Source organism: Emys orbicularis, chromosome 10 (assembly GCF_028017835.1).
Source record: "Emys orbicularis isolate rEmyOrb1 chromosome 10, rEmyOrb1.hap1, whole genome shotgun sequence".
Classification (NCBI taxonomy): domain Eukaryota; kingdom Metazoa; phylum Chordata; order Testudines; family Emydidae; genus Emys; species Emys orbicularis.
In genome coordinates, this window is record NC_088692.1 from 76,317,205 (window position 1) to 76,341,661 (window position 24,457).

At 49.5% G+C, this 24,457-nt stretch overlaps 2 protein-coding genes across 2 annotated transcripts; one reads left to right on the top strand and one right to left on the bottom strand.

The window, feature by feature from the left end:
* Positions 1 to 9,814: 9,814 nt before the first annotated feature.
* Positions 9,815 to 17,284, bottom strand: MRPS11 (mitochondrial ribosomal protein S11). The gene is made up of 6 exons (XM_065411596.1): positions 17,144 to 17,284; positions 14,677 to 14,799; positions 14,306 to 14,404; positions 12,933 to 13,062; positions 10,679 to 10,744; positions 9,815 to 10,161 (listed from the first exon to the last, which is right to left on the bottom strand). Exons 1-6 carry the CDS (start codon positions 17,194 to 17,196, stop codon positions 10,054 to 10,056), a joined length of 579 nt encoding a protein of 192 aa, XP_065267668.1. The 5' UTR covers positions 17,197 to 17,284; the 3' UTR covers positions 9,815 to 10,053.
* A 25-nt stretch (positions 17,285 to 17,309) lies between these two features.
* On the top strand, positions 17,310 to 23,282 carry MRPL46 (mitochondrial ribosomal protein L46). The gene is made up of 4 exons (XM_065411595.1): positions 17,310 to 17,544; positions 18,781 to 18,973; positions 21,110 to 21,283; positions 22,849 to 23,282. Exons 1-4 carry the CDS (start codon positions 17,350 to 17,352, stop codon positions 23,097 to 23,099), a joined length of 813 nt encoding a protein of 270 aa, XP_065267667.1. The 5' UTR covers positions 17,310 to 17,349; the 3' UTR covers positions 23,100 to 23,282.
* The last annotated feature ends 1,175 nt before the right edge of the window (positions 23,283 to 24,457 follow it).

Genomic DNA, 24,457 nt, shown 5'->3' on the forward strand with positions numbered 1-24,457 from the left:
TAATTTAGAAGAGTGAACGTAGAAGATGTTTTGTAATCAATAAATCATGTGCCAGGTGTGATGGTCATGTGTTCATGTTACTCATGCAATGTTAGGATCCAGGTTGTTAGTGTGTCCTTGTGCCTTTCCGCCTCCCTGGCATCATGTCAAAAGTTGTTCTCTTGTAAGAGTAATTGTGAGAAATGTTTGGCTAAAAGAAGGAAATGGAGTGAGGGAGACAGCTACAACCTCCTGTTGCTGCTGTGCTGCAGACACGTGTGCTCTGGTGAGTTGTACAAAGTAAACTCTTCTAGAGGTAAGAAATCTGCATGACCCTGCCAGCTGCTCTGTGAGGTGACTGACTTCAAAACCACAGCTGCTTTTAGGCTGGGAGTCTCTGCTCCAGTGCAGAATTTTAGTTGGCATGCCAGAAAATGAGTTCTGGTTTTATTCAGAGAAACAGTGATATGAAAATGCTGAATTGTATAAGGTTTTTCTTATGTAATGGGAGAAAAATACAGGCTTTAAGACTGTAACAACCAGAAAACTATAGTGACGTGTGGGTAACCAGCAGCGTAGCAGTAGGTTTGTAGGGGGATATACTTACAAAGACGGGCTAGTGAGTGCTGACAGAGTTGTACTGCATCTAGTTATGCTCCATTGGAGGCTAGTAATGTTAATCCATATATCCAGACTTCAGTTGGTCCTACGGTGTCATGTTTTGGAGCTCTGCTATAATGCTACATTAGCGTGTTGGCTCTGTTGCTTTGATCCTAGGAGATAGCAGGCTTGGAAGCTTTACTGTGTCTTGTGGGTGGGTACAGGCATGCCCTAAAGAGCTGGCTTCCAGACAGACAGCTGCAGCTGGTAGACTTCTCTTGCATCTCTGCATGGTTTGGCTGTTCTTCCAGTGTCTTCCCTTTTGTTTTCTCACTCTGGCAGCTGGCAAAATCCTCTCTTAAAACATCTTCTGCTTCCTGCGGTTCATCTGCCTGACAGAATTGCCATCTGCTTTGCGATGACTGGAATGCCAAGTGCACTGAGGAATTCAGGGGAAAGTTTATTCATGCACTGTGGGTGGGGAGACAGACTATCACCAGCTGCTCGGTGAGCTTAGCAGAACCTACTTAAGCTTAGAGAGGAGACCAGGGAGAGAATCCACTGGTGGTTTAGGAGATCCAGAGGGCTTGGATGCCAGTCACTGGGGCTGGGGAACGTCTTGTGGAAACTGAAATGAGGCAGCGTGAAGCTAGAGGAAACCTTAACATCCCCAGCCTCTACCCTAGGGGGGGCAGTCTGACTTGTCAGATGGAGGTTGATGCTTGGTGTCACTGGCCTTAGAAATGGACGCTATTGGTTGGGTTGCTAATTTGCAAGGATCAACTGAATTGAACAGAAGCTGTTAATTTTTAACCAGTAACTGTATTTAGTAGCAACTATCCCTGTTCCTCGGTCGGGAGCTCTCCAAATGCCTTCATTATGTGCCAGCTGCCGGTTGGTGCACTGAGAGAGGAATCTCAAGGAAGTGGAGCCCTTCCCAGGCACACACCGTTTGGCTTTTGCCTGAAGGACACATCAGGCCTCTGCTCCTGGACACATGCCTTCAGACTTCCCTACTTGGGACTACCCTGGGGAGCAAGCCCCTCTTGGGGACTCCTGCCCCCTCACCTGCCATATCTCTCTCCCCCAGCCTTGCTGGGGCAGCTATAGGCCTTGGCTATAAGGCAAAGTAGCAATAGGAGACAATAAACCCGAACTCACTCTGAGCCCCGTTCTCCATTCCTTATGACACAAAACTCCCTGGCTTCAGTGTGGATGTGAGGAAGGAACGATCAGGCCCTTCAATGCAATGGGTCTGGCTGCTTGCATTTTCCTAGCCTGTGCCTGGGAGGAGTGGCATGGAGGTGAGCCTGCAGCCAGGCAGCATCTAAGTGTGAGTGTGTGGTATGCTTGAGGCACGTGAACAGCCGCACTCGGGCCCCAAGGTGTCCAAGGGATGTGCGGGCATACTGCTGTATGGTAGCTCATCCCCAGTGGGTTTCTCACCAGTAAGAAAGCAGGAATGATGGGCGAGGGGAAAGGGAGAACCCCGTCTGGAATTGAACAACTCTAACAAAGTGAAAGGTGGGAGGAGGTGACCTCGCCAGCTCCAGAGATGCCTGTCTGCCAGCCCTGGTCAGATTTGATTTACAGTGTTAATAGGAGTAGTTGGCTGAGTATTGCATCCCCTCCGAGCAATGATCGCAGTCTTGGAGCTGGTCATTTGATAGCTCCTTGGTGCTTGTCAAAGGCGTAAGCCGGAGCAATGCTGGGATTAGATGTACCTGCTGCCCTTGGAGAGCACACGGGGAGATGCAGCTTTTACCCCTCCCCCAGCTCGGGATTGCGCGCTTGCTAATCACTGTAACCATGACAACCACGAGAGACAGGCCGCAAAAGCAGCTATCAACATGGCAACGTCCTCGGCACAGGGCAACAAAACCCAGTTAAAACAGCCGCTTGGAGAGGAAAGAGCGGCTAGCGAACAGCCTGGGCTCTCCTACGCGGGGGGGGGGGGGGGGTGGAGTAGCGCACATGGCTGCTCTGCCCATGGCTGAGGTCATTTTCCACCCTTCGGTCCAGTGTCTGGGCAAGGCCCCTGTCCTTATTAAGCATCCCCAGGGGGGGATGCAGCAGCCTGAGCTAGAAGACAGTAGGCTCGAACGAACTGGCTACTCTGAGCAATCTGCACAAGGACAGCTGAGAATGGTGCTAGCCAGCCCTGGAGACAACCCCGGAGCAGGCTCTTACGACAACTCTGTTCCCAATGGCAAAAGAACTGCTGCTGGAACTAGGCTCATGCCAATACTTTCTATGAGGGGATTAGTAGCTAGTGTCACCTGCAGGGTAGGCCCCATGCTCACACTCTTGGTCCCTCTTTCTCATTTTCTTTCTTTCTTAGCCCGAGGGAAGGTTTTCAGCGCTGCTTATTGCATTTTCTAGCTAGATGCTGAGTCCAGAGTCCAACCAGGTTAGACATGCTGATATTGGTAGAGAACTAGCTGGGCACTGTCTCCTCCCAGCCAGTGCATGCAGAGCACTGATAAAAGCAAGGGACAGGCATAGGAATTAATTCCATTTTTTTGGCTAAAATGTATGCATATTGGGAGGGAGAAGGAAAGTAGCGCTTGGCAGCCAAACAGTTCTGCTTTCTAACCCCTCGTCTAGTTCACTGTCTCTCGGCTCATCGTGTGCTGATTAAGGGAAAGGTGGGACTGACCTGAAGGACTGAAAGTACGTTTAAAGCTAGCTATAGCCAAAGGCCAAGAGACGATTTTCTTTTAAAGCTGCAATTCTATGTACCCGCACTGACTGCTGTGAAGCTCTTGTCTAGCCCTCCCCACTCTTCCCACCTTGAATGACCATCATTTTGGAGAATAAAATCCCTATTCTGCCTGCAGCTGTTTCTTCCAAAAGAGGTTTTAAGTTAAAGAGCCTATATGAGGGCCTGACTGGCTCAGAAGCAGGGTGCTGGAAGCGTTTCTCTTCTACAAGGCCTGTTTAAATCCAGCTGTGCTTATCCCTACCCTCCAGTGGTAGTTCATTAACATCTGAGGAATGAGTTGGGTGTGACAATGTTCACTTCCTGCTGCAGAGGTGCCCATAGCACACAGGGTGGCAATCTCAGCAGAGGGCAAAGATGGACTGGCTGCTGGTCAGGCCCATTGGGAAGGGAGGTTTTTTTTGCAGCTGGCCAGCCGGCTACGGTTCTGTGGGTAAACGGAGAATGTCAGTGTGGCTCTCATTGTTGGCATTAAACAGACTCTTTACCAACATGCACAATGAGGAAGCATTTTGGTGCAACACTGATGGTTGGAGGGAGGGGGAGGGAGAAGCTGCACCTGTTATTCCCCCTCTCTCCCTGGAATAAGGAGACATGGGCTGGTACTGGAGATTAGTCTGACTGTTTTCTAGACTTTCTTGGGCAGAGTGTGGTCCTGGCTGCTCAGTAAATCAGTCATCTGCGTCTGTTATGGACCCTGCAGGAGCAAATGAAGGCCAGATTCCAGGTCTGTGCAATGAGTGGCATGAGGGCTATTCCTGACAATTACTGGAGAAAGTTGCTTGCCTCAAGGCAGGAATAGGAAGAGATTAGAATCATCTTTCAACACTTCAGCCTGGGACCTGCCAGAGGGACTGATAAGGCAGGCTGCGAGCGTGGCTCTTGCTCGGCTCTGTTTTTCTTATGTGACACTGAGTCCAGCCTGCTGTGGGAAATGCAGCCTCTTCTCAGACATGGTAGTTAGTGGAGGAAACAAGGACGTGTGATTAAAATGAACCAGGAGTGAAGCTGTTATCCAAATGGTTTTGGACAAATGTACGACATGAACCCAGGCCATTCCTGTTTTTCACTTTGGCTTTGCCAATCAGAATCCTAACTGGTGAGATAGCGCAAGTCCTGCACTTGCTCTGATTTGGCCTCGCTCTAAAGTAGGGAGCTGTGCATAGCAGCCCTACCCAGCAGCATCTTTGGGGGAACTCGCTGGTGGACTGCTCCTCCTGCTGCAGCAGTCTCTATAAAGATAAGCAAAGGCAGACAGAGCCTCATGGACATACCCCTGGGGCATTTCAGAACCAGAGCGGGAGGGAAAGGAAAGTGTTTTGAGGAGTGTCATTTCCCCATAGAGAAATTAAAGTTTACTAAAGAGGAGCAAGTTGGGAGTCAATTCCCAATGGGATTATCAGGCCAGTATTAAAGATGGCTAAGTGAATACTCCTCCTGGACTCTTCATGCTAGCTCCCAGCTGCTTTTTTGGGTATTGGGAGGGAGGAGAGTAGGGTTCTTCCCTGCTAGGGAAGGGGAGTGAGTTGTCTGAATAGCTTAGAGTACAGTTACTGCTGCAGTGGTCCCTGCGTGTACAGCCTGACACTTTTGGTAACACTGACGGCTCTAGACTATGCGCTGGAGGCTCAGCATAGGAGAAGATTTGGATAGTTACAGCAGAATATAACCATGCACTTCCTGTACTTTGATCCCAAACTTCTCTCTTCTTGAGTGGCTCCTGTTTCATTCACTTCACCTTTGCTTAGCATTCATTCAGTCCCCTGCCCCATGCGTTTGCTCTGCCTACTTCCTCTAGAACAGTAGCTCTAAACTGACTACATTAGCTACTCCCAGCCTCACTTGGCCTGGGCCTAGGGGAAGAGTTACTGGGGCTTTCCAGCTGGTGCAAGATTTCAGTTCAGATAGCAGAAGCACATGCAGACTCTCCAGCACTCAGCAGATGTTGGGCCCAGTGTGGGAAGGATCATGAGCATCTGAGAAACAAAAGGTAAAGGGGGTGGGTCAGAGGGACAGGAGAGCTGAGAACACAATGCTTCCTCCTACACTGGTGCTCAGTTTTCTCACCAGCTGTTGTTTAGCTGCCCAGCGGGAGCTTGAGTGATCATCGGCAAAAGGAAAATGAAAATAGCCATTGTCTGCCCACTTCTTTTGGTACCCCCTCCTCAAGAGAAATGTGCTGCCAACCCCCACCATTATCTCAGGAACTTGGATGCTATTAGCTAGCTGAAAAGCAAAACCTCCAAGCACTCACTGCTGTTGAGTGCCAATTAATGCCTGAGCCTCTTCCTGGAGAGTGGAGAGCACTATGAAAGTAAGAAAACAATCTGAAGATCCTTGACCTAATTTAGCCTGAGAGGTTGCAGGCTAAGAACCTGGAGAGGTAACTAGGAAAGAAAAGATGGCCAAGGTAAAGAGGCTTGAGCTGGATTGGTATCAATGATTTGTTTGCAGACTGGAGAATATTGATGCCAAAGTCTCAGTGCACAGGACGGGTAGAATCATGACCTCATTTGGATCCCCTCCACACTTCAGGGGAGTTCATAAGGATTCTTAGTTAGGAATGTCCAATCATGGAGTTAATTTGATTTACCCCCTATAACTGAGCATGATTTTGGCCCACTACCACTTTGCCAATGTAAAGGAGTGTAATTCTACTGCAGTGCTCCTGAGGATTTCTGGTTACAAACATTCCCCTGGGGGCAGTGAGGGAAAACTGAGCAGAAGCCCTACCCCATGCAGACACTGTGTGAAGTAAACCACCCCAGCTACTGCAGTTTATTGGCACTGGAAGCTCTGCCCTCTTCTCCTCCTCACTTGCACTTGGTGTCAGCTATTAAAGGACATCAGCAGCATTTGATTAATGGTTCAATTGAAACATGCAAAGGAATTGGGCACCTGACTTGTCACCAACCATTTACAGTTAAACTACAAAGGAAATAGTGAATCGCTGGTTCAGCAAACAAGGATGACCATTGCTCCAGCTCCAGGGGGGGGAAACTGCTTGGTGCAGGGGCTAGGAAGGAGGTCCCCCATGTACAGCAGTGCACGATGAAGGATGAGTTTTTGTGGCTTTCGTTCAAAGCACCAAGCATAGATGCACAAGGACACTTCCGCACCTAGGTCCAACCTAAATTCCCGCTAGTGAGCGTGCAGAAAGCTGTCTCATACTCGACACTGCCGAGCTGCTTCATGCCTAGCTCACACCTGAGCCCAAGTGGGATTGACAAACTAACCATTTCCCTGTTCCTGTCTTGCCTGATCCGCTAAGTGTGCTCTCTGCACCAAAAAGGTGATGGTGCCATAAATGAGTAACCTATTTTGCATTTTGATCCCCCACTATAGGAAATTTGGATATGTTCTAGTTTAAAAGAAAGGGTAAAAAATAGCCTATGTTTGTACCGTGATAGCAAAGAAGAAAGAGCGGTGCTTTGCCCTCAGTAACTGACTAAACAGCTTGTGTTCAAAAAGGCCTGTCTGAGCAGCCTTGAGTCATGAGGTGGAAGCTACAATGGTAGGCAGAAAGTTATCAAAGCAAGGAAGCGAGAAGCCTACCTGTGCCAAGTGAGCACCAGGGCAAACAGAGAACTCCTGAGAGGAGAGAAGTCAAACAGGGACTAAAGAGTCTGACCAGTACAAAAGTACTAGGACCAAATGGTGCTGCACACGGAGGAGGAGGAGCTAAGCAAGCCAGCACAGAACTATACCTCACCCAAGCACCAGGGAAAGCAATTAAAACTTGTAAATCCTTGTGGCGGACTCAAATCGGGTTTTAATTAACGGTTGAAATGGAATTGTAAAGAAATCCTGTAATTAAGTGCTGTTGGGGTCCATTCGTACCCAACAAAGAGCACAACTGAGCACACCGCACTAAAAGATCTGCAGCAGACTTTTATCTGCAGCACAGCGTTTGAAAGTAACTGTGCCACACAAGGGGAGTAAAAGTCCAATTTGGATGCAATTATGCTCTTCCCCAAGGCTAAAAGCTGCAGCACGGGCCTAAGCTTTGCAGAACAAAGAGTTAAAGCTGCAGCAGAGTCAAGGCTCCCCTGCTCTTCCACTCATGCTTTATGAGCGATTGGCCTGGGCTCAGACTGTCCATTTTTCAGCAGTGAAGTCAAAGAGAGAAAGAAGGTGGATGTGGTGGATTTGAATTCACAAACAAGCGCTGTAATTGATGCATTGTGTTTGCAAGCCCATGAAGATTATGCTGAGCTGGGGGATTGGAAGAGAAGCAAACATGTCAAGATGTTCTATATGGCCAGCTAATGAACAGATGGAAAGGTAATGCCAGCTACTTCTGGCCAGGTACACAGGGATTCTAAGAGAGAGCTAGGCAAACATCAATATTGGATAGGAATAGAGAGAGACAGGCAAGGGGGCAAGGCAGAACAGCAGAGAAGAGATGAGAAACTTCTTTACTGCACATACAGTGCAAAGAGTTTGTTGGATTCATGTGTCTTTCACAAATGCTGAGGAATCAACAGTGTTAAAAGCCCCGGTCTTCATAATTGCTAGAGAGTGGAAAGGCCAAGATTTACTGTAGATTTGGCCTGGAGCTACAGAGGGTATATGTGATGAGCGCATGACTCAAAAATAACAGACCTCCCCATAGCACTTGTTATTTTTCACTCCCTTCTACCATTTGCACTTAGAAGCACTTCTTGCTGCCCCAGTGGTGCTCACAGTAGCATTGGATTGAGCAGCACATAAGCTACTTGTGTTCAAGAGTGACTATTTAGTTTGCTCCAGAATACATATAATGATATTATCTTCATCCGTTCAGCAATGCTCAGACATGCACCTGTTTAGAACCATGCCATTTTTTTGCTGGATAGTGAATGTACATGTTCTGGGACACTGCTAAGTTCCCACGACTACTTGCTGAACCCAGCACTAAAAATGATCAAGCTTTACCCACGTCTCCATGTACGCTCTCCCTGGCCATTAATGAAGCATGTGGTTAATATTTTTCTATAGGGTCTATAACTGACCCAAACACTGTTCAGGAGGAGATGCTGGGAAGTCAGCAGAAGCCAAGAAACCCCTTTCCTGGGCTTGGGGGGAAAGCTCTCCTGCCTTTTTGAGTGATTAAATCAAATCAATGGGGAGCCTACAGGAAAAAGCTTCTCTCCTCCATCTTGCAGTCTTGTGAATTGTAAAGGGACTTCCCCCTACTTTAAAAACAACTTCCCCTCTGCCCAAATTCACATACACAGAGCTGGAATGAGGTAGGAGGAGTCATTCAAGCCTTGTTTTATTGCCATTGGTTAAATGTAGCCCAATTGGCTCCTCTAAACAGCCTGATTTCGTTAGCTTGCTGCACATCTCACAAAGCCATGAAGGAGTTAAACATTGCCTTGTTGCTATGGCACCCTCTCTCTTTAAAGGGGAAGAGAATAGCTAATTACACTGTTTGAGAAACTAAAGAGGAAGCAAAAGAAAAGAGAACTAATGGAGCAGAGAAGCCTGGATTTGTGCTAGACCTGGCAGATGGACCAAAGGAGAATCTGTGCTCATTAACATCCCTGATAGAGGTGAAGTACTTGCCTGGTGTTTGGGACATGTAACCAATGCTTCTTTCTGTTCCTCTTGGTCTCCTCCTTGAGCTGGAGGTGGCTAATCAGCAAACTTCCCTCAGCCAGGAAGGGACACCGTCAGTTGCTAGAGTTACCACCCCTCTTTCACACTCCAGAGAGCCCTTAGCCTATGAGACTCTCTCCTTGGGTGGAGCTGAAATAGGTGGCAGCAAATAGCAGGTACATTCCAAGCACATAGGTCCTGGCTTATGCCTGCCTCTAGCCAAGGGCAGCATTGGCCTGGCCTGGCATTTTAAATCTCTTGGGCAGCATTTGGTTGTTCTTCAGGACTTCTAATCCCCTACTTACCCTCTCCCTTTGAGCCCTGGCACAGCAGATGCAGTTGGCATGAGAGAGACAGGACTGAAAATACTGCATGCAGTAACAGGTGGAAAAAATGTACCAGCTACTGTATGTGCATTTCACAGTGCTAGCTATGCATGGAGTTGGCACAGTCACAGCAATGATGCCGTAGCTCAAAGCTGGCAAGATTCCTGCTTCAGTAGAACTGGGGCTTTCTATTAGTAAATACCACCAATAAGACAATTGCAGCTAAGGCAAAATGAAGCAACAAAACCAACCTATAGCAGCAATGACTTCAGACTCCTCCACTCAGCGCAGCTGGAGGAGCTGGCTGTTCTGCACCCCTCTCGCATAGCAGTGCTGGGCTCGGGCCTCTGGTGGGAACACCACACTTTGTAAGCTAGATGGGGAGAAGAGGTTCTCCACTTCCAGCTCCCAAATCTCTGTGTTTGGATAAAAGGGAGACGAGAAAAATCTGCCATTCATTGCAAGAGGGCCCCTTCCTAATGACAAGAGTAGCAGCACCTGGATTTGTCAAGAGCCACATATAGTAGCAGTGACAGGAGGAAAGCAGCAGTTGATAGAAGAATAATCCAAAATGCTTCCAGAAAGCCAGTAAACATGGCCATCACAAAGACTAAAACATTTTAATTTATTAACTTTACAGACGAGGCTTCCTACTCAGAAAGTAAATACAGGCTTGCTTCAACCACTAGGCTAAAGACCAGGGTTGTGTCCATTCTCTAAGTTTCTCCTAGGAAAGGCTTCCAAGGAACACGTCCTGCCAAGATCCATCAAAGGCAAAATTCAAAACCAGTTCACAGTGCACCAAACTGATACTGTACACGGTGTCTCCCTTCCACTCCCCTCTCAGAGTCTTCGTGCCTTCCGAGGACGGCAGCCGTTGTGTGGAATTGGGGTATTGTCTGTGATGGAGATGACCTCCAAACCCCCCATGGTCAACCCCTTGATGGCAAACTGAAAGAGCAAGAGAGTGGACATTAGACCGCATGCTGCACCATTGCACAATCAGCACAGACTGGCAGAAAAGTGAAAGAACTTTGAGGAGGCAGTCTGGAACAGGGCAATCAACATCTCTTTGCAATAGTCTTAACAATCAGGAAGCCCTGTTTGGTCCTAGATGGTCCATTCCTCCTGGCTAGGGCAGGATTGTTTCTTACAATGTATTCTCCATTGATTTGCTACTCTAGTTTGAAGTGACGTAAGCAATTTGGCTTTCACTCAGTCCCTTACACAAAATTATTCTAGGATCTCACCAGGAGGACTTTTTTCTTTTTTTCTTTTTGCGATTAATGTTTTGGGGTGACAAAACAGTAAATTCCCTGCAGCCCCTCTGTCCTTCATAGCAATTTCAGAAAAGGTTAACAGGCATCATAATTCCATAGGCCTGAATAAAAAACCCTGCAGCCCTCAGAGAAAGGAACAAATAGATGAGGGCTCATGATGCCAGTGAAGAGGAATCTTAGGCACTTACCATACGCCCAGGGCCCAGACCTTTCACCACCACTCGCACATGGGACACACCCTTCCCGCAGGCTTTCTGTGGGGAGAAAAGTGCTTTCAGTGATGAGGGGCAGGCAGGTCAAAAGGTATCTATCGCTGCTAGTATCAATCTCTCTGGATTAATCCCTTTCATCCACTATCACAAGCTTCTTCAGACAGAAAGGAAGAGAGAATCAAGGATGGTTCCGGGGAGATAAACATGGAGATCATATGGCCAAAGCCAGGGATTTGGGGAAGGATAGGAAATGCATGGCCAGGGACACATTCAGCACAACATTATGTACAAAGAGGAAAGGGGAGCGGAGAAGGGAAGCGGTCTTGGGTCATGAGTTGAGGCAGCAGATGATGTGTCCTTTTAAGGCTGGTAGGTGACCAAATTAGGGAGGGCCTAAAAGAACTTCAAATCAACAAATCTTATTGGTTTCTCCTAATGTGGCGCAGCACTGCCATCTAGTGGAGATCTCTAACCCTCCCTGAGGGTGCAGGTTAAAAGTTGTCTGGAGGTATGTTTACACTTAAAATGATATAGCCCTAGAACTTCAGGGCTTGTATACACTTAAAACACTGCAGCTGCACTGAAGCACTTCAATGAAGACACGATCTACATCGACAGGAGGGCTTCCCCCGCTGGTGTCGGTACTCCACCTCCTCAGGAGGTTAGGTTGATTTAACTGCATTGTTCAGGGGTATGGATTTTTCACACTCCTTAGCAACGTAGTTATACAGACAATTTCCTAGTGTAGACCAGGCCTGACAGGAGGGGTTCTCCCACTGGTGTAGGTAATCTACCTCCCCGAGGCAGAAACTGGATTGACGGAAGAATTCTTCTGACAACTAGCACCCATCTACATCGGGAGTTCAAATGGCATAGCTACATCTCTTGGGTGTGGATTTTTCACACTTGAGAACTATGCCAATGTAAATTCCCAGTATAGAACAGGCCTCAGGATACAGGGATAGAGGCTAATTTCTGACACTGGCTGTTTGTGAGGGGTAACAATGCATCAGTGCACCTGTATTCTAAGAATCTGTCCCTGATGCATGAGATTAGTGCTGGAAATGGTTCTTATTCATCTAAACCAATCACAACACGTTGTTCTTCCCACAATGGGAAAGAAAACTCCAGAGGCTAAAGGGCTAACTAGAGTGAGTTCTATCCAGTTCAGAATGGGGACACTCTAGATTTTCATTCTCACTGTGCCTCATTCTGCACTGCTGGAGTCCAAGACACAGGTAGTCTCATCTTCCCCCACGCATCATGCACAAACTTAGGTTCTTTTAGAAACACTTACACTAGACCCAGATATTAAAGTCTGTGTGCAACTGGTAACTACATGTGCTCATATTCTCAAAGTCTGACCATGCTCTTTTAGGAATGAAGGGTTGCCAGAATGGCTCAGGTCTTTGGTGTGGTATTCTGCCTCCAACAAAAGCTTATAGCTGAGACTTCACTGGGCCAACTGTGCAGTGCTGCTCATGGGATAATGCTCAACACAGCAATTCCTTCCTGCCCCTCACACCTGCTCGGTTTGTGCCTAGATTTCATTTCCCCTTATTTGGCTTTTGAAAATAAATGGTCCATGTTCTAAGTGAGACCATCTGAGCAAAAGCTGCTCTCAAGTCAGGGCCACAACTCTGCACAAGGTAACATGAATTTCTTACCCTTTTAAGCTATAACTGAAATGGAAGCTCTGTCTCTCACAACAGCAGCTGCCATTTTACCAATGAGCGACACTGCTTCTGACAGCATCGATATGTGGAAGGGAAGTCACAGCTGAGTAACCGGTTTCCATCTGGGCTTAACAGTCAAATGAAATGTGCTGCTTAACATTCAGACCAATGGTTTAAACTACGACGCTGTCCAAACTGGAGCCAAAAAAGGATAGGAAGCAACTTACATGTCTTCATTACAGGCCACTAAAGCCACCACATGTGCATTTAAAGCTCTCATTTCACATACAGTTTATCCAGGTTGAGATGCTCACCATGCCCCCCCTCAAAGGAAACAAGGGCAGCAATGTGTAAACGAGGTGTACTGCTCAGACACACAGGAATTGGCAGACTTTACTTCTCTCCTCCAACAGAAGATAGAAATGGGAGAAGGAGGCAGAACTTCAGAGCCCATCCACAAATGCATTCTGTTGGCAATCACTCCATTGCTAGCATTCCTCCTCTGAGCTCAGCAAGATTAGCCTCAACAAGCAGAATGACCAGACCAGACTCACCGCTGCTGCTGCGATGCCTGCAGTCTGTGCTGCAATGGCAGTGGCCTTCTTGGCATTTCTGAATCCTTCTGTGCCACAGGACGTACGGGCAAATGGCAAGTTGTCAGGACTGATGACCTGGATGTGGGTGCTGGGGATGAGAAAAAGGGGAGTAAGAAGCCATAAGAAAGTAATTCTCCCATCTTTTCTTGCTCGGATTATCTTCAAGGCCGTCCAGAGGGCCCCCCGCCCCATACCTCAACACTACTTCACTCTAGGCCAGTGGTTCTCAACCAGGGGTATGCAGAGGTCTTCCGGGGATACATCAACTCATCTAGGTATTTGCCTAGTTTTACAACAGGCTACATAAAAAGCACTAGCGAAGTCAGTACAAACTAACATTTTATGCAGACAATGACTTATTTATACTGGTCTATAGACTATAAACTGAACTGTAAGTACAATATTTATATTCCAATTGATTTATTTTATAATTATATGGTAAACATGAGAAAGTCAGCAATTTTTCAGTAATAGTGTGCTGACACTTTTGTATTTTTATGCCTGAGTGTGTGAGCAAGTAGTTTTTAAGTGAGGTGAAACTTGGGGGTACGCAAGACAAATCAGACTCCTGAAAAGGGTACAGTAGTTTGGAAAGGTTGAGAGCCACTGCTCTAGGCAATGGTAGAAAGCTCTGCAGCAGCCCTGGTTTGTCTTAAGGGTCTTGCTAGAGTGGCAGAATTAGAGTACACTGTCTTTTGCGGTAATATACTCCTGCTAGAAATTGCTCAGATGGGGTTTCATCTTTCCAGACCCACTTTCCCACTACGTGAGTATGATTCACCACCTCTGCTTATTTTAAAATGTATAGAACACCTTTTTTAAGCTTCAGAGAGCTGTACAGAATTATAAATTATGTCTCATTAGGGGTCACCACTGAAATGCAGCCACCTCTGGTGAACAACATGGCAGCTGTTCAACAGCTGTACAGCAATAGTACAACATTGTAGGACAGGAAATGATAAGATTCCTGTATCCTGTTAAAACTGCCTGTGGAATTTAGGGGGGACAAGATGCAATTACCCATACTGGAATTTGATCAAAACATGCGATCAACAGCCTTGCTCTTGTGAAAGGCACTACGAGTTAATGGCCTTGGTCTTGCATTTCCCATTACAGATGGCACCTCCAGCACTGCACTGAAGTACTGCTTCAGTACTGACTCATAAGAAAGTCTCCTGAGTAGCCAACACTACTTCCCAGACTTTTCCATAGAGGCCTCCCATCTAGCGAAGATCAGGGCCCAGTTGCTTAGCTTGTGTGTTCTCAGCATAAAGCAGTATGCTGCAGGCCCTTTTACATGGGACCTGTACACCGAGAAGTTTGTGTCTTACTTGTTGTACGTAGCTTTGATGTGAGCTATTGGGATATCTTCATATTTTTTTCCACCCCAAATTAAGGAACTTCCTTGTCCTGGTACTGGGGGAAAAAGGCTGAAAAGTAAAATAAGAGGAATCAAATACATGCAATATCACTTACACGCAATGGTAATTTTTAATACAGTTTTGGAATTTGGGGAAAATGTGGATCAAATGCTGCCAAACGAAGCTCAGAACTTCTTATATGAACTGTGTTTGTGATTGTTTCAAGTCACTTGTTTTCCTTACTTTCCTGAAAGATGCTTGAGGTGATTTACCCCCTTATGAGAGACAAATGAAGAGACTTTACACCACAGCTTGGTTTGGAGCCATACAGGATGCCTCACCTGAAGTCACTCTTGCTTTGGTTTGCTGTCACCTCAGGTGCAACACTTTCTGTATTCTCCATTTGTCCCTGCAACCTCTGGGAACCTGTGTGTATGCCACGACACAAGGCAACATTGTAACCACTAGGTAAAAGAAGTGGGAGAAATAGATTAGGATTTCACAGCTACACAATAGTCTTTTACATTATCTTTTGCCACCCTCACATAAGACCTCCCATAGCATATTTTCGCACAGGAAACAACCAAAGCTATTTGCTGACTGCAGGACTAACTCAAGCAGTCAGCACCACCCTCAGGGTTCCCCAGTCACCTTGATGAATCAAATAGTAACCACCCCAGGAACATCACTTTTTCAAAGGGACATTGTCAGGCCTCCACATTCCATTTTTTTATCAAAACAAACAGTTGGGCAAAACTGAGGAGTGTTTTCACAATAAAAATAAACTCAGACAGCATGCTGGCAGTGCACAAGAAACAGAAATGGAAAGGGACTTGGCTAAATTCATTGGCCAGGATCTAGGGAGGAGCAAACGCAAACAAACACTGAAATGAGCACTGTGAGGTATTTTGTATAATCCTTTTAGTAGCACAGAGGAGGGGATTTTAGGTGTCTAATTTCATTTGTATCTTGACAACATACATTCTGAAGAGACACTTACCTGGGAGCAAATTTGAAAATAAGACTGTTCATCAATAAAATAGTAGCCTTGCCAAATCATTTCCTGCCAAGCCTATGCTATACCCTAAGAGCCTGTACCTCAAGCCCTGGATTTCTCTATTGTGCCTAGATCCTGCACAAGGTCATCGGTTGACATGGAAACAGCATCAACAACATCACAGTATGACCTTGTTACAGGTAGAGCTGGGAAGGAGAGCGCTTGTTAAACACATGTAGCTTTAATAATTTAGCTAGTTCTACCCTACACAATCTCTTCCTACCCAGCAGAGCCCTTCCCCATGTGTATCAATCAGAGCTGCTGACTTCAGTAGCTACATAGTTGGAGAGTGAACAGGTTTCTATTGCACCTCATGCTTCGTCTATACAAGGGTGAACTGAGCTGCAATGACAGGGCCAAAAGGCTGTATATAGGAGCAGAACATGAAGACAGTGTGATTGCACTGGTATCCCTGGGGAACAGAATCTTTATTACTGATTACCATACCCAACCAGAGGGAGACTAGCCTGAGTCTGCAGGGCTGATGGCAAAACAAATGTTTTTATTTGCGCTCTGAGCAATCTGGCTCTGGAACCAAGAAAGATGAGAACAGCACACGAGCCCCACAGCGGAGTCACTGCTTGGAGCAGAGACATTCTGAATCCACAATGTAACCCAACGCGAAGTGCGGCTGCTGTCTGTAAACCATCCCCAGGGCATTGTGGTCAGCCCAGAGCTAGGACCTCAACGCCCTGGCCACCTGCTTCTCGCAGCTCCCAACGCCCTGGCCGCCAGCCCGCTCCCCACTTCCCCTCCGCAACTCCCAGGCTGCCCGCTCCACCCGCAATGCCCAAGGCCCCGGCCGCCCGCTTCCCCACCCCCCAACAACTCCCAAGGTCCCAGCCGCCCGCTTCCCCCCCGCCCCGCAACTCCCAAGGTCCCAGCCGTCCGCTTCCCCCCCGCCCCGCAACTCCCAAGGCCCCAGCCGCCCGCCCGCTTCCCCCCCGCCCCGCAACTCCCAAGGCCCCGGCCGCCCGCCCGCCCGCTTCCCCCCCCCGCGCCCCGCAACTCCCAAGGCCCCGGCCGCCCGCTTCCCCCCCCCCCCGCCCCGCAACTCCCAAGGCCCCGGCCGCCCGCTTCCCCCCCCCCCCGCCCCGCAACTCCCAAGGCCCCGGCCGCCCGCTTCCCCCCCCCCGCCCCGCAACTCCCAAGGCCCCAGCCGCCCGCTTCCCCCCCCCCGCCCCGCAACTCCCAAGGCCCCAGCCGCCCGCTTCCCCCCCCCGCCCCGCAACTCCCAAGGCCCCAGCCGCCCGCTTCCCCCCCCCCCGCCCCGCAACTCCCAAGGCCCCAGCCGCCCGCTTCCCCCCCCCCGCCCCGCAACTCCCAAGGCCCCAGCCGCCCGCTTTCCCCCCCCCCGCCCCGCAACTCCCAAGGCCCCAGCCGCCCGCTTCCCCCCCCCGCCCCGCAACTCCCAAGGCCCCAGCCGCCCGCCCGCAACTCCCAAGGCCCCGGCCGCCCGCTCCCCCCCCCCCGCGCCCCGCAACTCCCAAGGCCCCGGCCGCCCGCTCCCCCCCCCCCCGCCCGCTCCCCCCCCCCCGCGCCCCGCAACTCCCAAGGCCCCGGCCGCCCGCCCGCTCCCCCCCCCCCCCGCGCCCCGCAACTCCCAAGGCCCCGGCCGCCCGCTTCGCGCCCCCGCCCCGCAACTCCCAAGGCCCCGGCCGCCCCGAACGCAACTCCCAACCCGCTACCCCACGTCCCTCGCAGAGCAGCGCCCTGGCTACCCCCCGCCGATACCCCCATCTCCTCGTTACCCCAATCTGGCTCCTAAGAACCGCTGCCAGGCAACCACCAGCACCCGGGTCATGGCCCTTCCCCGCTGCCGTCCGACCCGCCCCAGAGCGAGGAGCCACTGGCCCAACCCGACAGGAGAGGGGAAAGGTCAGCGTCGTGCATTGTGGCCTATAGGAGGAAAGATGGCGGCGCCCGATGGCGCGGTGCATTGTGGTCTCGAGGACAAATGATGGCGGCCCCCTTGCAGCGGGCATTGTACGGTGGCGCGGTGCGATGGAGGTGGGCGCTTGGCCCTCGTTGGGTGTGTGCCTCGGCCGCGCCCCGGTGGCGGCTCGTGGGTGCGCTGTGTCTGCAGAGGCTGCCTAGGATCACGCAGGCCCTGAGCCCGGAGGAGGAGGCGATGGCGCAGCTGGTGCACCAGGTAGCGGGGTTGGGGGGAGGCGACCCGCCTGGGGTACTTGTGGGGTGCAGTGGATGGGGGAGCGCAGGCAGCGGCGGGGCTGGATCCTGCTGTGCCTATCGGAGCCGCTCCTACCCCCGCGCAGCCCCTAGCACTGAAGCTGGTCCAGAGCTGTGTTGGTGGCCACATGCTGTGTTTCCCCCAGAGGAGACTGCTGGCTCCCCTTTTGTCAAGCGCAGGCGTGTCAGAGCTGCGGAAAAGCAGCTTGTTGTGCCTCTGGGCTGGGACCCACCTGGAGAAGTCCCCCATCTAAAATGCGAATAGCTTACAAAGCACAAAGTTAAAACCCGGGTTAAAATGCCCCTTTGTAACTGTACCGGGGCAAGACGCAGGCTGTGCCCAGGAGCTTATGCACTTTGATGCAGGAGTTGTTGGGTGAGGTTCCATGGGCTGTGATGTGCACCCTAGATGATCAATCAGAGTGTCCCCTTCTTGCTTTAAGCACTAGCACTATGACTCTGCTTCCATGGGGAGTCAAGTATCAGAGGGGTAGCCGTGTTAGTCTGGATCTGTAAAAAGCAACAGAGAGTCCTATGGCACCTTTAAGACTAACAGATGTATTGGAGCATAAGCTTTCGTGGGTGAATACCCACTTCATCAGATGCACTTCCATGAGGAGTGTTCTAGTGTATGGATGTTGTGGGGAGTGGCACACTACGGGTGTCCTTTGAGTCATGAGCTCCATGCCCCCGCATGTGCTAGTGGGCGATGGGATTCCACAAGTGGTGGGGGTGACTTGTTGGGAAGAGAACACTCCTTTCTGAGGCAGTAATGACTCCAATGCCTGGCTGTAGTTCTAAAAGGTGATATCTGCTGGATGTCACACTGAGGCCACGTTATTGTGAAACTCTCAATTTTTGGATTTCCTGATTTATGTGCATTTAGATTCCAGACTACAATATTGTGCTAACATATTTTTTGTAGTGAGCATATAGCTGTATTTACAGTGGGCTAGCATCTTCTTATGTCTTCAATATTGGATGTGTTCTCTGCACAGTGTAACTTTAACCTCCTGGGGTAGAGCTTATGCTCTGGGCAGAGAAGTTATTCTCCAGCACAAAGAAATCAACACAAGCCCTGTTTGTGGCAATAAAAATTGCTTTATTCTCTCTGTGTGACCTAGGATAACAGCGCTGGTAACTGTGACCCATAGTGAGGCTCCTGATACTTGACAATTCTCTATGATGTCCTTTCTAGATAGAGGTGGAGAAAAGCAACTTTTCAGACCATGAGATCCGTCGCATGGCGGAAGAGGAGCAGCTACAGAAGAGGAAAGACAATATACATGATGAGGAAGCGGACTCTGTGCAAGCTACTGTGTTGGCCCAAGACCTGGAGGATGCCTGGGAACAGAAATTCCAACGGTTCAAAGCTGGCCCACGAATAACAGGTTCTGATTCAAGTTATCTCAGCTGAGCAAGAGAGGGATGGGGCCTCTCTGGTCTATCTGAACATGATTGACTTTGGTACAGTGGAATGGAGGTGAGGCAGGGTGCTGAGCCCTCAGGAAGAGGGAGCTTCCGTGGGACTCCCTTGACCCCTTTCAGCTATTCTAGGATGAGTTATCTGGTCTGTGAAAGGAGCTGTATTCTGTTCCTTTATCCCCTCTCAAAGTTTCTGTGAGAAAAGTATGGAGACTGGTTATTCTGTCCTTATCAGAAAAACCATGACCAGACTGACTCCCAGTTGTAGTTCACAAGAGCACACAATATTAGTGTTGTAATTATGTAGGTCCTACATAAACGTTGACTCTTAGTTATTAGGCACTAAGTTGAACTAGAGACTTAAACTACTTGTTTTAAATGGTCTTTTTTAAGAGAAGAGCATCTCAAGTGCAATCCTGCTTTCACTTTTATGAGACATGAGTGAAAATCAATGGATTCCATCCAGATCCGCAGGTGACACCTATTCTGTTGTATATAGGTTCTTATACTTTGCTCGACACCATAGTATCTGAGGGCCTTCCAGTAGTGCATTAAGTAACATGACTAACATCCATCATATGCTGTTTGTTCTCTCATCTCCCCCCCAGCGGGAGAAGCATGTGTAGTGGAGTGTTTTGAGAACATAAGAAAAGCCATTCTGGATCAGAACAATGGTGGTTCTAATCCAGTATCCTGTCTTCTGACAGTGGCCAGTGCCAGATGCTTCAGAGGGAATGAACAGAACAGTGCAATTTTGAGTGTTCTATACCCTTTTGGGTAGTCCCAGCCTCTGGCAGCTGGAGGTTTAGGGGTACCCGGAGCATGGGGTTGCGTCCCTGACCATCTTGGCAGATAGGTTGATGGACCTGTCCTCCATGAATTTATCTAATTTTTTTTTAACACCATTATACTTTTGGCCTTCACAACATCTCATGGCAATGAGTTCCATAGGTTGACTGTGCACTGTGTGAAGAAGTGCTTCCTTTATTAATTATTATTATTATTATTATTATTTTTTAAGCTGCCTGCCTATTAATTTTGTCCAGTGACCCTATAGTCCTTGTTATGTGAAGGGGTAAATAACACTTCCTTATTCACTTTCCCTACACCATTCATGATTTTATAAACCTCTATCATATCCTCCCTTAGCTGTCTCTTTTCTAAGATGAACAGTCCCAGTCTTTTTAATTTCTGCTTGTATGGAAGTTACCATACCCCTAATCATTTTTGTTGCTCTTCTCTCTACCTTTTCCATTTCTAATGTATCTTTATTTGAGGTGGGGTGACCAGAACTGAATGGAGTATTCAAGGTCTAGATCAGTGTTTCCCAAACTTGGGACGCCGCTTGTGTAGGGAAAGCTCCTGGTGGGCCGGGCCGGTTTGTTTACCTGCCGCGTCCGCAGGTCCGGCCGATCGCGGCTCCCACTGGCCGCGGTTCGCTGCTCCAGGCCGATGGGAGCTGCTGGAAGCAGCAGCCAGTACGTCCCTCGGCCCGCGCCATTTCCAGCAGCTCCCATTGGCTTGGAGCAGCGAACCGCGGCCAGTGGGAGCCGCGATCAGCCGGACCTGCGGACGTGGCAGGTAAACAAACCGGCCCGGCCCGCCAGGGGCTTTACCTACACAAGTGGCATCCCAAGTTTGGGAAACACTGGTCTAGATGTACCATGGGTTTATATAGTGGCATTCTGATATTTTCTGTTTTATCTATCTCTTTCTTAATGGTTCCTAACACAGTTAACTTTTTTGACTGCCACTGCATATTGAGCAGATGTCTTGTTTTGGTAGGGTTTTTTTTTTTTTAAATAAATATACCTATGACTATGGGCCTATGTTAGAAAAGGCAATGTCAAAGAAATGTGCCTTGCACTTGGAGTGGAAAGTAGCGAGGTTTGTGATGTTTCTTATTTCTTGGGGGAGTTTATTCCACTCTCCCAAGAAATAAGAAGCATTTGTACCTAGAAGCATCACTCAGAATTGTTCCATGTGTCCTTGTTGTCAGGGGTCTGAGAGAGAGGAAGGCTTGGGCTCTGACAAGCTAGGTACTGGCTGACCCCATCCCACTTGGAGACTATCTGTCTCTAGAATCTGTTCTCTCTTGGCAGATGCTGATAAGCGCAATGACCGGACATCTTTGAACAGGAAGCTGGATCGGAACCTGATGCTTCTGGTCAAAGAGAAAGTTGGCAACCAAGAGTTGTGGCTCCTGCCTCAAGCAGAGTGGCAGGCTGGAGAGACATTGCGAAGCACGGCAGAGAGAGCCTTGGCGACTCTCTCAGGTAAGTCATCTGCTGTGCAGCTGCTGCCTCCCCTTCCTGTCCCCATTTCTTTCTCTTGTGTATTGTCTGCTCATACTCGCGTTATATGAGCATACGAGCCCATTATACTCCATTGGGATTGGCTAGAGAAAGGACATGTAGCAGCAGAGGGGGTGGGTTGCACCCAATGGGGTCTTTGAGGAGAGTTGTGTCTGGGTAAAGTTGATGGGAAGCCCAGGGTATTGCCCATTTCAGGGGGAGTTGCTCTACGTTCCAGCTCAGCTGATAGTGTACTGACTCTGTACGGGGGGTGCTAGGTGCCCAAGGCTATGTCTACACTTATGGCGGCATGGAGAGTACAGGTACCACACATGCAGCTGCAGTGAAAGGGAGGCTGCGTCCACACTTATCGCTGCAATAAGTAGCTAGGCACCACAGAGAGAGACTTTGGCAGCGGGACACTGCAGCTGCTAAAAAATAGCAGCGTAGACAGGGGAGGTGCTGCTTCGTATGTAGAGAGCCTGTGTAGAGTGTATACCCGGGGAGTTCAGGCATGTAGGGCACTCTACTCACCAAAGCCATGCCTCACCATCTACCCTGCCATTTATAGTGTGTGTGTGTGTGTGTGTGTGTGTGTGTGTGTGCGTGCACGCAGTGCCTGTACTCTGCACACCACCGTAGGTGTACACATACTCTAAGAGTAAGACTCTGTTGTTGTTGGTAGCTGCAGCGAGCTGGCCCGATGATTTCTTCAATGTGGCTTTAGGGTCTGCAATGTTTCAGCCCCAGGGACTGGCTCCTGAATGGTATCTAGTGCTGCTGTGGGGGAAAGGGCTTCTGTCTCCACCACACACAGCCCATTAGCAGCCTTTCTTGGCACGAAAAGCCTATGCCAGGGTTTCTCAAACAGGGGTCGCTGCTTGTGTAGGGAAAGCCCCTGGCGGGCCGGGCCGGTTTGTTTACCTGCCCCGTCTGCAGGTTCGGCCGATCGCGGCTCCCACTGGCCACGGATCGCTGCTCCGGGCCAATGGGAGCTGCTGGAAGCGGCGCGGGCTGAGGGACTTACTGGCTGCTGCTTCCAGCAGCTCCCATTGGCCCGGAGCAGCGATCCGCGGCCAGTGGGAGCCGCGATCGGCCGGACCTGCGGACGAGGCAGGTAAACAAACCGGCCCGGCCCGCCAGAGGCTTTCCCTACACAAGCGGCGACCCCTGTTTGAGAAACCCTGGCCTATCCTCAGCAAGGTCGCTTCTTGCTTCCCAGCAGGGGAGCACTGTGGAAGCAGCACAGTTAGCCTGACAAAGGGAGGGGGGGCACTTTATGATCCTCAGGATCACACTACCTCTGGCCAGTCCTTGCGAGGGGTTGTTGGGACTCTAAAAAGAGCCCCTAAGAGGGAGGTGTGGCACAGTGTGGACCTGCGGGAGGAGGTGTTCTTGCTAGAAAGAGAGAACAGAATTGAACCAAAACTAAGCATGACGTGTCCTGTGCTGTTCCACTGTTACCCCTTGGATACGGCAGCTGCTATCGTGTGACCTGATCTCTTGCTTTGTTTTCTTTCCCCCTCTGGATCCCTGGGGCCTCACAGGAAATTGCATCCAGGCCAAATTCCTAGGGAATGCACCATGCGGGCTTTATAAGTACAAGTTCCCCAGGGCCCTCAGGACAGAGGGCAGTGTGGGAGCCAAAATATTCTTCTTCAAAGCCCTCCTCCAGAGCGGTGATCTGCTCCAGGCAGAGAGGAGAGAAGACTACGTGTGGGTCAGCAAGGGGGAACTGGGGGATTACTTGAAACCAGACTACCTAAAGCAAGTCAACAGATTTTTGATGGACCAGTGAAAGACAGGGCTGTGCTCCAGGCAAATGGGGAGGACACAAAAAAAACAACTTCAGACAGGTGCACAATGCTTAGCATGGCCTCTGTGTACAGAGAGTGGCGTTTGAACCTGAAGAAGGATCCAACCTCCCCCTTGTTTTCTGTTCCTCTTCTCTAGGCCGGTATCAAATAAATATTAAAACCTCTGCTAAGTGAAAAGTGTTGTGCTTATGTTGCATCCTCTAATGCCCCTAGGATTCTCCTTTTCCCCTTCCCAGCTGTGCCATTCTCTAGGTCTGTGGTACCTCTCTTCACTGGATCCCTGTAGTAGCCTGAAGCTCAAATGGTCTCTCTGAAAAGCTGTACTCTTCCTTTAGCAGCTGTTCCTCAATAAGAGGAGCAGCGAGTGAGCTCCCTTTACTTGCTTAGGTGGGACGAGACACTGTTAGAGGGGTAAGAAGGGGATTTACCAATTAGTTGCATTGGGAGACCTGGCAAAGGACCATGTTTAAAGTTCCCCATTTTTAAACTCTGTGTCCAAGCCTCTAAATCCTTAATCTCCTTCTGGGTTATTGTGGCCCCTCTGGGGAGGAGGTGCACCTGTCAATGTGCGGGGGAATAGCAGCCATCTGCTTCTCTAAGGAATTCGGCTCTCATTGGCCTGGAACGTGGGAAAGCAGCATCTTCAGTAACATACTGGTCCCTGCTGATGCAAATTGTACACACTGCTGAGCCCCACCTATCCTCCTCTTTAATTTACCAGGGGGTCCTTTGACCTCTCCAGAGGCAGCCACTGTAATTTATCTAACGAATGAGAACTGTTCTAAGCCAGTGCTGTGTATTAATTTGTGGCATCTGTGCCTCAGCAGAAAGTATGTCTGAGTGGCCGCCAGGCTATGGTGGCTGAAGACAAACTGTCCTCTCAGCAAAGTGGAGCCTCTGCGCCTTATGCTCTGAGCCATGCCCCAGGAAATGTTTGTGCTACAGCTGAGGACTTGGCTCCTCTTCTATTTCTATCTGCATGGGAAATTCACAATGAAAGTCAAACAGCTTAAGTCACATGCAGCTGTTTCATCCCTGTCTGTGGCACTCCCAGTCCTTGTAAGGATGTGGCAGCAGGTGGTATGTTGGCCACCTACCACACAGCCCTCTTTCTTTAGCATAAAGACCATCATGTGGCTTTCCTGTCGCCATTCTGACAAGGCTTCTGTGAGGCCATTGCAACCCTCTAGCGCAGAGGTTCTCAAAGTGTGGTCCGTGGACCACCTGTAGTCCGCGAGCTCCATTCAGGTGGTCCGTGGATAGTTCCTTCTAAGGTACGCACCTGGGTGGCCGCACACAAGAGAAGGAAGGGCCACCCACCTAATGAGTGGAGCCGTGC

What these genes read in the sequence shown, in the direction of transcription:
- MRPS11 (XM_065411596.1), bottom strand. Translation starts at nt 17,196, where the DNA reads ATGACCCGGGTGCTGGTGGTTGCCTGGCAGCGGTTCTTAGGAGCCAGA. An exon ending in TTCTTAGGAGCCAGATTGGG is followed by an intron (nt 14,800 to 17,143) that starts GTAACGAGGAGA and finishes TCTTTTACCTAG; the next exon opens with TGGTTACAATGTTGCCTTGT. An exon ending in ATCAAAGCTACGTACAACAA is followed by an intron (nt 13,063 to 14,305) that starts GTAAGACACAAA and finishes TCTCATCCCCAG; the next exon opens with CACCCACATCCAGGTCATCA.
- MRPL46 (XM_065411595.1), top strand. Translation starts at nt 17,350, where the DNA reads ATGATGGCGGCCCCCTTGCAGCGGGCATTGTACGGTGGCGCGGTGCGA. An exon ending in TGGCGCAGCTGGTGCACCAG is followed by an intron (nt 17,545 to 18,780) that starts GTAGCGGGGTTG and finishes TGTCCTTTCTAG; the next exon opens with ATAGAGGTGGAGAAAAGCAA. An exon ending in AGCCTTGGCGACTCTCTCAG is followed by an intron (nt 21,284 to 22,848) that starts GTAAGTCATCTG and finishes GGGGCCTCACAG; the next exon opens with GAAATTGCATCCAGGCCAAA.